Below are 15,351 nucleotides of genomic sequence, written 5' to 3'. Positions count from 1 at the left end.
AAACAACCAATGGACAACATCAGAAGACCACACAGCGCGCATGCTGGGTTAAAAGCAAGGGATACAAATGAGTTCTGTTCAATATGTAACTTGGATTAATTGTTGTATTTTCCTCTAAGGTTTTGTGTCCCTGCTGCCCCCCCGACATTATTCATCCCATTTAGGACCTTTATTCCGCCACTCGCTAGATGATGCTGCAGCCCATGTATCAGAGGACAAACCGGGCAGCTTCTTCCAGGAACGCAGGAGATGAAACGCGATCTCCCTGTTGTTTATCTGGCCGTTACTAAGATGTGATAACTGCGCTTGCAAGATAATTACCACCACATACGCATTTTCTTAGGGAGATTGAAGACGGTATGTAACATGTTTGTGTGCTAATACTCCCATCCTCACGTAACTTTCACGTTTAGGGCTAAACAAGGCCTACAATACAGTTGAGCGGCTTGCTAAGTAACGTTAAGCTAGTTTATTTCAGATTTTTACATTTGCATGCCCGCTATGGTCTACCTATTCGGCGATTAACCCATGTGTTAATCAGATGAGCTACAGTACTGTCGCGCACTGATGCACAGCGTCAGTAATGAGGACCTAACAAAAAGATAACCCGTGATTTAACCTTTATTTTAATAGTAAACGCTGATGACACGGACATGCATTGCATAGTGCATGTCTACTCTCTGCTACACCACTGTGAAGCATAAGAAGCATTTTGTGTTTATCACTTGCAGATGTCCCTATGATGTGTCAAAAAATGGAAAGCCGTCCCCTCCCACTCTGCTTGTAGATAGCACCATGCTGGATAAAACCAGTGATCAAAGCCAAGAGACTGGGCTCTGCTCAGAATGCGGATGCACTTTCAGACTATCACAACCCGACTCTGACTCAACCAGCTCTTTAGCCTCTCTTAAACAGCAGCATGTGCACAAGGCAGACCGTCCTTCCAAATGTCCATCCTGCCAGGTGGGCACCAGCCTCCCTAATGGTCGACGTCCACACCGGCGCATGCGTCTGGACCCACACAGCTGTAGCCTGTGCTCCAAAACCTTCATTTCCTCCGCCCACCTGACCCTTCACCTGGCCTCTCACAACAAGGAGAGGAAGTTCAGATGTAGCACCTGTGGCAAGTACTTCCATCAGTCCTCCCACCTGATGGCACACAAGATAATCCACAGCGGGGACAGGCCATTTAAATGCCCAGAGTGTGGCAAGACCTTCGGCCGTGCCTCACATCTGAAGACCCACCGCCGGCTCCACACAGGCGAGAAGCCCTTCAAGTGCACCTACTGTGACAAGTCGTTCACACAGAAGGCCGGGCTTCTGGCACATGTTCGAATACACACAGGGGAGCGGCCGTACAAGTGTGAGCAATGCGGTGAGGGGTTTCGCTCCCTGTCGCTCCTGCTCTCTCACAAGGCTGAAAAGTCATCTGGGCAGGCCAAACCAGAGCCCACACCACTAGTCAAACCGCCCCAGAAGACACCAGGTAGCCCAGAGGATCTGAAGTGTGGGGTCTGCTGCCGCACCTTTGTACGATCATCATACATCAGGCTGCACATTCGCCTCAACAAAGGACAGCGGCCTTATCACTGCAAAGTGTGCAACAAGACCTTTGTCAAACTGGATACGTTTGTGAAGCACTGTGATAAACATTTGATGCAGAAAAGGGATAAAAACAATGAGGGTAAAGACAAAGTTGTTAAGCCTCCCCTGTTCGTCCCACTTTCCACGGCTTCTTCTTCTGAATCCTTACCCACTCAGTCTTTTTCCTCTGAGGTCAACACACGCTCCAGAGCAAAAGCAAAGATAAAAACGGAGCAGTGACCAAGAGCGGTGCCCCCACTGACACAAAAATGTGTCATAAAACAACAAACGCGGGAAAGTGTGTGTCATGTCAATGTCGTTTTCAAAAAAAATCTCACCTGTAACCAATGAAAACAAATGAAAAGTTTACAAAATGTCAGCGAAAGGGACAAAGCAACGTTGTAGTGAAATAACTCCCAAAACGGGGTTATTGTGTGATTTATTATCAACATGAGTTTGCTGATTGTACAGTTATTTTATTTTGAATAATGCTATTGTGAAAGTACTACAATGTTTTTTTTATGCAAATGTTAGCTCATAGGGCTGTAACATTTCAGTGGCCTACATTGTTCACTCTAATCTTTGAACAGAAAATTACGAAATAACCATTATAATTCATGGTTTATATGTTGACGCCATACAAGCCTACTGGCATGTATAGCACTCACAATATGCACTTAAGTGTAAAAATAAACTGAAAAGCACAGTGTGGAGGACTGAACCATTTATTTTGTTGCACCTAGAGGCTACAGACATCTGTCAAAAACAATTTGTTGTTTCAGTTACCAACCATTGTCAACACAACCGTCTTCTATAAAGCCCCTTTTTCTGTAATTCTCCACAGTTCATTGTTAGCGTGAAATTTCTCTGTTAATCTGCTCTTAAAACATGGTTTATATTGTGCTGTTATCACCTGGCAGCCTGTGCTTACCTGGCTTGACACTGTAGGACTACGTATCCTGCCAGATGAGCCTCTTTTGACTTCACATTCACTACAACGCGTCAGTCAAACTTTCCATTCTATTCCAGGTCAGAAGCAGCTCACAGCCGATACCTCGCTGACCATAAAGCTCAACAGAAGATTTATTATTGTTGTTTTTCTACATATCTCCCCTGCTGACGGAGATTCTGTCACCTCCACATGGGGAAAGTCTTTGTCCCAACCTATAGACAGAGAGGGAAAAAAAAGTGTAAGAAAGCCATTTACAAGTTAAAGGTTAGGGCTCTTGGGAGGTTAATGTTTATCACATTGCATGAGATTCACAAATGTAACAATGCTATAACTGACAATAAAAAAGCCTACCACCACTTGAAATCGTCAATGCATCGCTCAGATAAGGAGACTTTAAAGTGTAAAGTGAAGATTAGACATTTGCCTGGCACTTGTCTGTGTCCTCTGTGCTGCAGTAAACTTTCCAGTGCAGGGTAACGTTCATGTGGCGTCTCCAGACAGGGTTCCTGCGCAAGACAATGGTTCCACTGATCGAGTCTCCAGCATACACACTAACGGGTCTGTCTAGCATGAAGAGAGTCTGCTTCCAGTGTGTCGGCCTGAAGAGAAAAGGGTCTACTTAATATTGAAGTTTTTGACTGTTCTTTTTTTTTTTTTTTTTTTTAGACACTAAAATTTCAGAGTATTACAATATTATTTGCAGTCTGTAACACACAGAGATATACTAAGTACTAAGTAAAGTCACTGAAATTAGTATTTGTCCGTTTATTATTCATTATAATTATTATTATAAATTCATATCCTTTTTCACGTTGTAACCGCACAGCAACAGAGAGAGGAAGTGTTTTGTTTTTTTTACTCAGAGTTAGGTCCGGTGTTTAGCTCCACTGCTGCGCCTCCCGTCTCCAGGCTCTCGAAATGAACAGTGAACCAGGCGGTGAATCCATGGAAAACAGCAGACCTTTCCACATAAAAATGAAACTGACCCTTTATTTCCTGAGAAATGAAACAGAGTGCTCCATTAGTTACAAAATCCAACATGTATGAGGTGGAGCAATATCCTTTCTTTTTTTTTCAGCATTTCGGCATTATTGTGACAGTGATAGCTGCAGCAATTTCTAATACGGGAAATATCAGTACCTCCAGGTCTTTGATTTGCAGAGTGTACATGTCCAGGCATATCACATCACACGGGGCAGCGAGACAGTCGCCGGGCTCAATGAGGTGGCTGAACTTGGGCTTGGTGAAGAACTCCTGCTGTGCCAAAGGCCTGCATAGAAGAAATGTTATTCACCACCATGAGGAGATTAGGCTGCTGCCACATAGTTTCTTGATCTTATCTATGACTCAACAGGAGAAAAGGACAAACACAATCTAAGCACACTTAAGACAACGAAGAAATAGATGACAGAACGTAGACATTATGGGTTTCTGTGAGTGTATGCCATAGTAATTTTAGCGATACAGTATGTGATGTACTCTGTATTGGAACAGAAATATTGACAAACAGTATAGATTACATACCTGTTCATGCATTTAGTAACAACTGTTAATAGCAGTCACAATTGGCTAAATATGGATTGAGTTGAGTATGAGTTGTCAGAGATGAATAAAATTTAATAAATTAAAATTATTTTAATAAATGAGGCCACAGTTTGTAGCGTCGTAGCAAACATCTTGATCTTAAAATCCTTTAGTTGTCCTATGACAACTGTTCTTCACTAATGCACTTTTCCTGTGTTTGGTACATGTCATCACAATCTTTTGAGACTTTTACTGCATGTCATAATTCCAGTGTTTTTGCCTGATTCACCATAAATTTTGTGGTCTCTTTGTGCATGGGTACATTTGATCAACATTTGTTTCCTTTAATGATTGTTAAATACCAATTAACTGCATAAGTCAGCTTTCATTGCAGTCAGACGGTCACCATTTTTATGTTCAGGGCAACAGAGGGCAACTTACAGAAATACAAATACCCCAGTTAGTTGCTGCCTGAGCTGCTGGTGGATCAGTCACACTGGATCTATTTTGAAAACACAATTACTATCAGCATAATGAGGGACATACAGTATGTTAAAAATAAAGGAGTTAATTGATTAATGAGTCAACATCTCATGAAATAAGTACTTCTGTCAGATAAACACATTAATACATTTGATGCTCAACATGACAAATGTCCCATTTGAGTTTTATTGTACTTCAAGTTAAATGTCTGTTTCATGGCTGTGGATTGTTACACATATCTGTCACCTACCAAATGTGAATTAATACACAAAAACAGCATCACTGCCTGGCACCAGATTACGATGCTAAATGTTTAAACTTCACATCTGAGTTGATCTTTTTGAAGAACATTTCTACTGAGAAAGTGAGACAGGACAATGTTCAATGTGAAGAGTTGACTAATGGCCCTTACTGAAGAGGAGTGAAGTCCAGGCCGTAGGGCCGCTCCCAGAAGGCCATTTTCTCTGCATAATAGCTGTCAGCCTGACACGGCACCAGGGTGAGGGCCGCAGATGAGGGCCACATCACACCACCTTCCCTAAGCCAGCGGTCCCTGGCCAGCAGAACAGACTCCACCATGAACTCAAACTAGATCAGAGGAAGGAGAGACAGAAACATGATGTGTCATATTAAAACCTGAATGGGACTGGAAGAGAAAAACTGGATCCTATACAACTATGTTAATGCTAAGGCATCTAACGTAGAAAACATCTTCACACAATAAGGTATATTATTACAAACAGTAGTGGAGGTGTCATTATTACCAGTAGGCAGTTACCCATCCACTCGGAAACCAGCACGTCCACCTGCTCAGGTAGTTCAATCTCCTCAGCGCGTCTCTGGAGGACCGTGACCACGTCCTCACAGCTGTTCTGCTTCACCAGCTGTCTGGTGTGCTCTGCCATGGAGCTCGCCTCAACAGCATACACCTATAATACAACATATACGCTTTGTACCCCATGCTGTTAATACCATGTAGCAACACTCTTTGTCCAGCAGATGGGAGCATAGCTACACTAAGGTTCAATATACAGTATACCCATGAGTAAACTAAGTAGTTTAGTATATTATACAGAGACTCTGTTCTTTTGATTTACCATATTTCTGTTGATTTCTGGGATGTTTTTGCTGGTGATTTAGTTGTCATTTGAGATAAACTCAGAACTTTGGCTGTATCTAACATTAATGCAAATATGGTGTCATTTTAAACCATTTCAGGTTTAAACATTCCAGAGATTGGACTGTTCTGTCAGATAGGATGACAAATTGTTGATACCTAAAAGGGCAACTCCACTGACTTTACACATCAAAGTCTGGTTACAGGTGAAAAAATTGTATAAGGCCCTTTGTGGGTCCAGAGAGAGCTGTGTGTGTCTGATAAATTGTCTTTAAAATGTTGGTTGGGTAGGAAGCAATAAGTGGCCAAATATTTTTTTACTCCTTTTTCCCATGATAATGGGATACTTTTCTCATGATCTCGAGATAACGAATGTTGTTTTCCCGTGATAACACACCATAGCCGAATACAGGGGTCGGCAGGTCTTTAGGATAATTTCCAAGAAATTTATGGTGTCGCTGGTTAGCTCAATTGGTAAAGTGCAGGTCTAATAATCCAAAGATTGTCGGTTTTTTTATCATCCTTCAACAAAGTTGTTATGAAGAGATTCAGGGGAATCCAATCACACATTTCCCGACAGCTATTTCAAAGGTTCCTAAATAGCCAGTGGGAAATGTGTAAAGTTAAATGGATTCCCCTGAATGAGAATGATGGATGTGGACCAATCGCCAGGATGCGCACAGTCCAGCATGTGCTTTATTGTGAGCATGTAAAACAGTCTCTTCATAAGAAGTTTGTTGAAGAGGATTATGAAAAAGAAAAAAAAAAAAAAATAGGTATTCAGTGTGGATCGAACACAACCCCGCAATCATGAGTGCTGTGCTCTACCAACTGAGCTAAACAGTGACACTGGATACCTCTCTGAAATTATCAATAAGAAACTAAATTAACTACTGTTTTGTTATCTCGAGAACACAAGAAAATGATCCCGTTATCATGGGAAAACGGAGTACAAAAAATATTTCAATAGATGGCCGCTTAGGGCTTCCGTAGTTGGGACTAAAGACTACAAGTTGAAAATGAAAAGAAATCTGGTTACAAAGAAGTAATGTTACCAAACCTGTGTAGCCCGCTGCTTATATCTGCTTGATGCTAGCAGCTCCAGGCTACATTAGCTATTTCTAGCATAACAGACTCAAATTGCTGACTGAACTGAGTGGTCATATTGCATTATGGGTAATGTAGGCACCACATTTTGACAAGGAGGAAGAAGATGGGGACTAAAAAAAGACGATATCCCTGATTCAGGGCTAATGTTTTTTTGTATCCATCGTAAGTCCGACAATGTTATAGGACTTATGTTATAGAAGTACTCTTATTATTTCGGAATAGAAAACTCCAATATGATTCCTGTATATTTTAAATTAAGATATGCCTTAAAATTAATAAATAAACTTCAATAAGACAACTTTCTCAAATTTAACTTGTGGAATGGTAGGAAGCTTAATTTCTCTTCATAAGTGGAATTTATAACGTAACTGCACCTGAAGTCCCTAAAATGGGACTGGATCTGGGCCATGGTCCTACAAGGTGTCAGTTCCTCTACTATCTCTACACTGCAGATGGCATAACCAGCATTCTGTGTGTGTTGTGTGAAAGAGCATCAATGCTTGAGCAGCTTCCCCACCAGTGATACTGTCGACATTACCACTGAGGGTTGTGCCAGCTGAGCGCAGAACAAGCTGATGATGCCAGTCCCACAGCCAAGGTCCATCACCACCTTATTCTGCAGAGAACCACTGTTGCTAAGAATGACCTGCCGGTACGCCTCAGTGCGACTCTTATCTGACAACATCTCCAAGTGAAGCCTCTGTTGGATAAAAAAAAACAGGAAATAAAATACAACAACTGATATGGTTTGCTGCAGCCAATGCATAGTAGTATATCAGTAACATGGGACAAATCATGACACACCTTGTTGTCAAGAAGATATTGGCAGAGACTCAACGTGTTATATATCAAATACAGATGACAAGTTTTTTGTGGTGTTTGTTATGAAGCAACAATGCACGGTGCGCCCAAGCCACATTTCCCTTCAGGGACAAGAAAGTTTAACCTAACTTGAAAAAAAAATGGTTCTTGAGAAAAATGCCACAGTGAAATCAAAACAAACAGACAATTTGTGGTTTACATTATTGCCTTATTTTATCCATATCAATGTTTATTTCATAATGCATTATTTATTTCTCATACATATTTAATATATTTAACAGTTTTGGTATCCATAGTTTTTAATCCATGAACTCAAATACGTTACAATAACTGACAATTATTTTTCCAAGCATGTCCTTTTGGAGCCATAGATTTCAATTTATTGCAGGAGTGGATAAGACCCATGCCTTTGGTGTGAGAGACCTGGGTTCAACTCCCCACTGTGACACGTCCACCGATATGTCCCTGAGCAAGACACTTAACCTAGTTGCTCCAGTGGCATGTGATCGCTTACATGTATAGCAATTGTAAGTCGCTTTGGATAAAAGTGTCAGCTAAATGAATAAATGTGAGAGGTGATCCATCACAGCTTTATTTCCTACCCCAGGAAGAGTAGTTGTCACCAAGGTAACAACAACGGAGATCCAAATAAACAATTAACAATTTCCTCCTTGTAATACAGCAGGGCCTGTTTGGATGTTTTCTTCCTGGTGGTGCATTTAAATCACGTATGTATTCTGGGTTTAATTTCCCAACACTTGTGAATGTGATGCATTTCTGTAGCTCTCTGAATCTAAGAAATTGTCCTTAAAGTCACCACCAAAACACAGTGCCTTATAACGACTGCATTACATCTCAAGGTTAACATAACTCTGAGAAAAGAAAAAGTTATTCATTGTGATGGATTACCTAACGCAAGTATGTTTCAGGTCCCTGCATGTTGGTGTTTATAGCTACCACCCTGAAATTGCATGGCTCACTAGGGGGCTGCAAATCAACCTTAAGTCTTGTGTTATGCTTTGAAATGTCAGTGTGCACTTTGTAGATCATTAGGTTGTAACATGTAAAACATAATGACCCTTTAATGTTTCTTACCAGTGTCCCATAACTGCCGAAGTATTCTTCATCTTGCCATGGGTCCTCCAGGGAGGTGTCCTCCTCCTCCTCAGCAGCATCCTGTCGCAGGTAGTCGGCGGGTGCATAACCTGTGACCCCGTCCAGCTCTGCCCACCACCACCACTCTGATGAAGGCTTGGCGTGCACGAGCAGCCTATCCCCGCGGCTGAAAGTAAGCTGCGGGACAGAAACAGCACGGTTAGCACTAGCCACCCAACCTTCAACTTTCCACTGAAAGTGTTAAGTTACACGGTCTCTCCGTCTGTGTGGGTCTCTTACCTGGTCGTTGCCACTTCCTGTGAAGTTAGACAAGGCAACATACTCCTCTGGAGACGCATCTTCGTCGTCCTCTTTCTCTGTCTGCATGTCTGGCGACAGTTGTTTTGACTCACCTGCTGTTTGGTTCCCTGCAGGACACAAGTTAAATCTGTTCACGAGACAACACGGTAAATAAAGAAAATCGGTGTACTACTGTGAAATGAGCGGTAAAAACATCACAACACCTCAGCTAGCGCAGAACACTTCCTGTTTTTACGTCAGATGATTACCGTGCCTTCACGTGCTGTCGGAAATTCCAAAATTATAAATGGAGCGCAAATGAACGGTCCAAAAATATGACTCTCTACGTCATTACGTAAGCGTAAAATGTGTCCCACTGCATTTTATACGATTTTACAGCAAGTATTGAGTTATTGTAAAGCATGAAGAAACTTTCAATGTTCTTTCTATGCCTCTATCCATGTATACTATATCTCTTTTTCTACATATATTCCCTTAGGATTTGAGAATAAGAAAGCATTTTAGCACTCCCTGGTTGTTTCTCTTTTAGAGCAAAGTAACAACAAGAAAGAATGAATGTACACTATACAGCAATATTACAAAATATTTATTTAAAAAAATTTAACAATCAACAAATTATTTCACACCACAGTTTAATAAAACATAGAATCAGGGTGCAGCTCCACCTGTAGAGTTCACATCATTAATTCTTAAAAACACCCCTCAGCTGATTCTTAGTCAGAAGTCACATTTTACACATTTTTAATTATTATAAGTACTTAATTCAGAGTTCTTTTCAGAAGCATGTCACACATCCTTGATAAGAAATTTCAGCTGTCTTTTGTCTTTGACTTGAGGAAGGGCTTATGCAGCACATCATAGAGTCGCTTTGCCTGCAAGCACAAAATGTCAACATGGTTAACTGGAAAACTACAGACTCTATGTTCATATGGTGCACATGTATTTGACTCACTTTCTGTGGTCCAAGGCCTGGACAGAGAACCAAGTCTTCCTTAGAGGCACTGATGATTCCTCCTACAGACTGAAAAAAAAAAAAAAGCACAAAATTCCTTCTCAGTATACTAACCTGGGCCCGTATTTGTCAAGCTTCTCAGAATTACTCATAAGAACAATGCTAAGGACTGACTTAAGAGTAAAAACATTCTTGGCTCAAAGCTGTGCTTAAAAGATAGTTATCAAGCATCATAGCCCCAATTTGAGTGAAGTGTAGGACTAAATCTTAAGTGTCAGTCTTAGTGCTGATTTACGACACTTTGCTGTGCCACAAACAGGATTTTGGATGACGATGTCGCCAAGGACCAAACACTAAAGATTTCCTTCTTTAAGAATATTCTCAGATAAATTCACATTGAATGGTGAAATTCCTAAGAGGAGTTTATATTCAACACACATTTAACAATAAAGAATTTTCAAGATTATACATTATGATATAGGCCTACACATTATTAAATGAAAGATAAAAAAAAGTTTCTTTATATGAGCGCCATCAAATGCGCTCCTGTATTGCCGGCTATAGGAACTGTATTTGCTTCTGTCGGATTACAGGGGTGTTGTTGGGAAGTCGATGAAACATGTGACAATGTGTGGAGCTGTAAGTGCTAAAATTGTTTCCATGACTATTCGGCTTATTTGTGGTTGTGACAGGCCAAAATCATCAGCATTGCTGCGTTTGTACTGTGGCAAATAAACGAAGCGTCATCACCACCTTCAATTTAACTGAAAACGCATTACTGCATAAAGTCAGTGGTGAGATGACGTCCCTCACCAACTCGCTGACAAAGATTATGCCTGCGCGGTCCGACCCCGTCTTATTAACTGCGCGTTGTCAGAATTCTTCCTCTCCTCTCCGCATGTCTCTGTCTCCACGGTGCCATCACAAACCCTACTGGCAACTCCTAACCCCTTGAGAGACCTCTCGAGGTGTCTTAAATAACTGGGAGAATAAGAGTGATTCTTAGCTTTGAGAAATTTGATAACTTGCTTTTATTCTTAAGTTTAAAAGTAGGAGTAAATTTCATGAATTCTAAGCACTTAAGACTAAAATGGCACTTTTAGAAGCTTTATAAATACCGGCCCTGATCTTTCCCCTCTGAGAACATCACTAAATGAAAGAAAAGAAGAATTCACACAACCATGTCTGTGGATATGTATGTGCGTATACACTGATGATCTTATTATTATTATTATTATCATCATCATAGGATGAATTTTTGCTTTAGTGGTACTCACAGAGAAAGTATACAGCAAGGTAATAGCATCGGTCTTGTTTATAGACTTCACAGTGGTCAGGCAATCTGTAACCTTAAAAACAAACCAATCCAATCAACATTGCATTGTTCAAACACTGAAAAATACGGCAAGACTTAGGCAAATACTCTGATTGCAGATTGTCCTTGAAATTCCCTGTGGCTGCACTCAAACGTCTATCATTTTTTTCAAATTGGTAAAATGATCACACAAAAAAAATAGCAATGAACTTCCCAATCTTTAAATACAAAAGGGTGAATCCACACACCTTTGAAAGATAGTCTTTTTCAACTTGCTCCTTCAGTACGTCTGCAGGTTTCTTTTCATATGACTTATACGTTTCCAGGTAACGTCCTGCCTCCTCTGGACTGTCAAATCAACATGAAGAAATTATTAGATTTCTTTTTTTATTTATTTTAATTCATTAGATAATTATCAGGCACAATGTTCCCTGATCAACAGACAAAAAAGAAAACAACAGAGTTAGGCTAGATGATTAATTTCCATCTGTTAATTCTGTCCAGAATAAAACAACATAATAAAACAACATATCGTATGACTTACAATTAGATGCTTGAAGTATGGCATCAAATATCAGACTACATGTGCACATCGAGAAGTAAACATTTAGAGTATTTTATGTGTCCAGTCTTCTTGGCAATCTGTTGCAGGTCTTACCTCCAAGCCAGAATGAGAGTGCAGTCTGCCATGATGCAGATGCGAGCCAGCTCCTTCAACGCATGATGAGGATCTTTCTGTGATGACAAACCAATGTCAGTGAGAAAAAATACATTCATTCTTAAAGTTTTATAAATGGAACTTGGGGCTATAGATTTGTTGCACATAGGAATGTGCCGAAAGGATTTTCTGAAGCAGATCTTTTTCATACAGTAACTAGTATTTGTCATCTGTCATAGTATTTACTCTGGCATTTATATTTTCCCCACATACAGTACCGAAACTGCCTCCAGCTGCACACATCAGACTTCAATCACACCACTGTTCGCGAAACTAATTCAACTGAGGAAAGATGTACCTGACAAATTAAACGTTCTGCACGGATAGCTTGCAGCTCTCCTTTAATGGTTTAGTGTTCATCTATTCCATTTTGTTAAATATAACATTACAACTTTCCAATCCTTGTCAGCACTTTAAACAGAAATGACATTACCTACCTAAAAGCTATTATATGTCTATGAAGATTCTCAGTCATCCAGGTCATAGTTATCCAACGAAGGTTAAAGTCAAGGGCAACTGGATTTGGTTGAAGATACTGGAAGACGTTTCGTCCCTCATCCAAAGGACTTCTTCAGTTCTGACTGACTGGCAGGGAAACTCAGCTATTTAACCTCAGTGGGGTCGTTAGTCCTAATGACTGTAACGACTGTCGTTACAGCAACCAGGACAGTTGGCCAGATGTGTCCAAGGGCTTTTAAGTCTCCTAGAAACTACTAGGGCTGAAAGATTTTTAAGAAATATGTAATTGCGATTGTTTTGACTAATATTGCAATTGTGATGTGATTTGCGATACTGGAGGTAATGATAATTTTTTACACAATCATTCTCATTTTCATTGAAAAACAAATTAACATTTAGGATGTGATTATCGCAAGGATCTGTACCAAACAAAGATATTTTCTTAAGCCTGTAGAATATGATGTGTAGGCCAGGACATCTCTGCAGCACGACAATATTACATTTAAAATAGTATTTTGACACACATTTTTCCTTTAAAAAATATTGCACCTGAAAATTGCAGTAGGCAATATTACAATTTCGATTAATTGTTCAGCCCTACCTAACAGTTAAATATTTTAAATGTTCAAACAGGAGCTAAATTAATTGAGATGGACTAATAAATGGAACATTGAAGTTAATGAATTAATTACATTATTCATTTATAACTGAGTATTTAATGCAAGGGTGTATTAATTATGTATAACGAAACACTGTAAAAGTACTTTGTTAGAAATAGGTACTCATATTAAATAAAGTACCATAGGAATGCTTAGGACAGCTTGCAAATGATCTTAAAGATTGGGTCTGGACTTCCCTAAGTGCAAAGTTTGACAAATATAGTATTAACCTCAATTCTTGCAGTAGTCAAAACAATATGGTTCACAAAATCTTTCAGCTGTGTGAGCCTGAGGATGTTGACTGAATTAAAAAGGTCAATGTGAAAGTACATTCTTGACATTTGAGTTTTTTTTACTTACCACATCTACTTGTACCAGTAACACTCGCAGGGTGAAAGTCTGTCCAAGCAGCTTGAGACGGTCGTGGATATAGTTTGGATTGAGATTGTGATACCTCAGACTTTAAGATAGGCCCAAAACCAACATCACGGCAAAACAAAACACACACAGGGAAAAAAGAACATATGAAATAAGGACACAGCCACTATTGAAGAAATATGAAAAAAAAAATTAATTTTTTTTAGTGCTAAAAATAAATGATTGTGTATGACAGCCTGAAACCAAAGCATACACCGTTTGTAAAGACACACTATTCTTGAGGAAACCCTACCTGAGGAATAGAGCACAAGTTGTCTGGCCTAGGACATAGTCTGGTACAACATCCCCAAACTCCCAAGGGACACTCCTCACAAACTTCAGAATGGGATTTCCCCTCTGAATAAATAAAAACAAACATGTGATATGATATCAACCATTGTGCAGTCAACAGTGAAACTATTCTATGCTGATAAAAAAACAACAACTTGAGAGCCTGATGCCACCATCCAGATAAGTATCACCAAACTAATTTACCTTGCATAGTGACCGTGAATGCAAACAAGAATGTGCAGAGAATGGATGGAGACAGTTGCCGATTTCTTGCACAAACATACCTGTCGAGGACTGACAATAATGCTGCTCCCAGATCCCACAGGTTTTGGACCCAGGCTGAGGCTCTGATCTGACCTTTGACAGTTCCCCTCTTTTTGGTCTGTGCCAGCCACCTGTGTCTCCTCACTCCTCTTAACCCCTCCAGATCCACCTTCAGTCCCTTCAGGACAGTCCTGAGCCGTTTCACATCCTCCTGGAGCAGACGACACTGATTGCTTCACATTTGTAACTCCATCACCTTCAGTCCTGAGTTTTGTGGAGGGGCCCGCTCTCTGAGGAGGAGCAGCCACATTACTTTTACTCTGGACGATATATTCTGCATATGACAAGAGCTGGTCCACGGGCTCAGATGCGCACTTTGCTGAAGATGAAGTTGAGGCGTTTTGTCCTCCTTTGGATGACGGCTGAAACTGCGGCTTTAGCTGAAATACAATCACACAGAAATCCTGTTTGAGTCTAGAAAATTATTAAATGAATAAGGTAGAACAAACACTCACGTTCCAGCAAGCTATTCTGACCAGAACTCTGTGTTGCGCAGATAGTATATTATTTTAAAAAAGGATTTGAAAATTGTTGCTACCAGTTGGAAAGTTAGCAAGCTAGCTAACTCCTAGCCGCCGAAGATAGAAAACAAACTGACCGGTGTTGTCTTTTTGGTGAAAGCAGAGTCGTCCAGGTTGATGTTAAACCTCTTTTTCATGTTTTTTAACTGATGAGGACTTTATCAGTAAACACATGCCACTGAATAGTGAGACTTGTTGTAACGTTACTCACTATCCTCTAACTACAGACAGTTTACAGCAACTACACTACAACTTCCGACCTGAATCCTTCAGAATAAAAGCACCAGATGAACCACATATATTTTTATATACAGTCTATGATATGAACAAACAAACAAAGCTGGTACACATTATAGCCCTGTCTGATATTTTATATCCATAAAAGTGACATTTTGAGACTTAATGTCCCCTTCCTTCCACTCAAAAATGTGTTAGCTTATTGTTGATTCACTTTAAGGTTTGACCTTCACTACTGAGATTGAAGGGGAGGTTTCTATGTGCTCAGTTTAAATCTGAGATTGAAACATGTATCATCTACAAACATAATTTGTAACATCACAACTGTTTTAGTAGCCAATTGCAGTCCAATATTACACATTGGAGACATCTTGTGTTTGAAATGGAAACTATTTGCATATACATTGACATGTGGAAGGAGTAGATCAAACTTTAAAAAAAAGGAATTTC

At 40.0% G+C, this 15,351-nt stretch overlaps 3 protein-coding genes across 5 annotated transcripts; 1 reads left to right on the top strand and 2 right to left on the bottom strand.

Annotated features, from left to right (window-relative positions):
• Nucleotides 1-51: 51 nt before the first annotated feature.
• Nucleotides 52-2,892, top strand: LOC123973538 (zinc finger protein 239). The gene is made up of 2 exons (XM_046053667.1): nucleotides 52-357; nucleotides 732-2,892. Exon 2 carries the CDS (start codon nucleotides 796-798, stop codon nucleotides 1,822-1,824), a length of 1,029 nt encoding a protein of 342 aa, XP_045909623.1. The 5' UTR covers nucleotides 52-357; nucleotides 732-795; the 3' UTR covers nucleotides 1,825-2,892.
• Nucleotides 2,294-9,270, bottom strand: prmt2 (protein arginine methyltransferase 2). Of its 3 annotated transcripts, none has more exons than XM_046053668.1 (9): nucleotides 8,988-9,204; nucleotides 8,688-8,885; nucleotides 7,309-7,470; nucleotides 5,308-5,472; nucleotides 4,956-5,131; nucleotides 3,677-3,806; nucleotides 3,396-3,532; nucleotides 2,961-3,135; nucleotides 2,294-2,748 (listed from the first exon to the last, which is right to left on the bottom strand). In XM_046053668.1, the coding sequence occupies exons 1-9, from the start codon at nucleotides 9,072-9,074 to the stop codon at nucleotides 2,716-2,718; spliced, it is 1,263 nt and encodes a 420-aa protein (XP_045909624.1). In that variant the 5' UTR covers nucleotides 9,075-9,204; the 3' UTR covers nucleotides 2,294-2,715. The 3 variants fall into 3 exon arrangements, 1 of the variants encoding a protein (XP_045909624.1); XR_006825638.1 differs by lacking the exons at nucleotides 2,294-2,748; nucleotides 2,961-3,135 and adding exons at nucleotides 4,502-4,562; nucleotides 9,212-9,270 and having other exon boundaries at nucleotides 3,401-3,532; nucleotides 8,988-9,115; XR_006825637.1 differs by lacking the exons at nucleotides 2,294-2,748; nucleotides 2,961-3,135 and adding an exon at nucleotides 4,502-4,562 and having other exon boundaries at nucleotides 3,401-3,532.
• A 307-nt stretch (nucleotides 9,271-9,577) lies between these two features.
• ercc1 (excision repair cross-complementation group 1) lies at nucleotides 9,578-14,921 on the bottom strand. The gene is made up of 9 exons (XM_046055028.1): nucleotides 14,742-14,921; nucleotides 14,104-14,523; nucleotides 13,782-13,885; nucleotides 13,472-13,571; nucleotides 11,934-12,010; nucleotides 11,524-11,623; nucleotides 11,238-11,309; nucleotides 9,961-10,029; nucleotides 9,578-9,880 (listed from the first exon to the last, which is right to left on the bottom strand). Exons 1-9 carry the CDS (start codon nucleotides 14,799-14,801, stop codon nucleotides 9,818-9,820), a joined length of 1,065 nt encoding a protein of 354 aa, XP_045910984.1. The 5' UTR covers nucleotides 14,802-14,921; the 3' UTR covers nucleotides 9,578-9,817.
• Between the last annotated feature and the right edge of the window lie 430 nt (nucleotides 14,922-15,351).

The sequence above is a fragment of the Micropterus dolomieu genome, linkage group LG07 (assembly GCF_021292245.1).
Source record: "Micropterus dolomieu isolate WLL.071019.BEF.003 ecotype Adirondacks linkage group LG07, ASM2129224v1, whole genome shotgun sequence".
Lineage (NCBI taxonomy): Eukaryota > Metazoa > Chordata > Actinopteri > Centrarchiformes > Centrarchidae > Micropterus > Micropterus dolomieu.
This window is presented reverse-complemented; position numbering and strand designations above follow the sequence as displayed.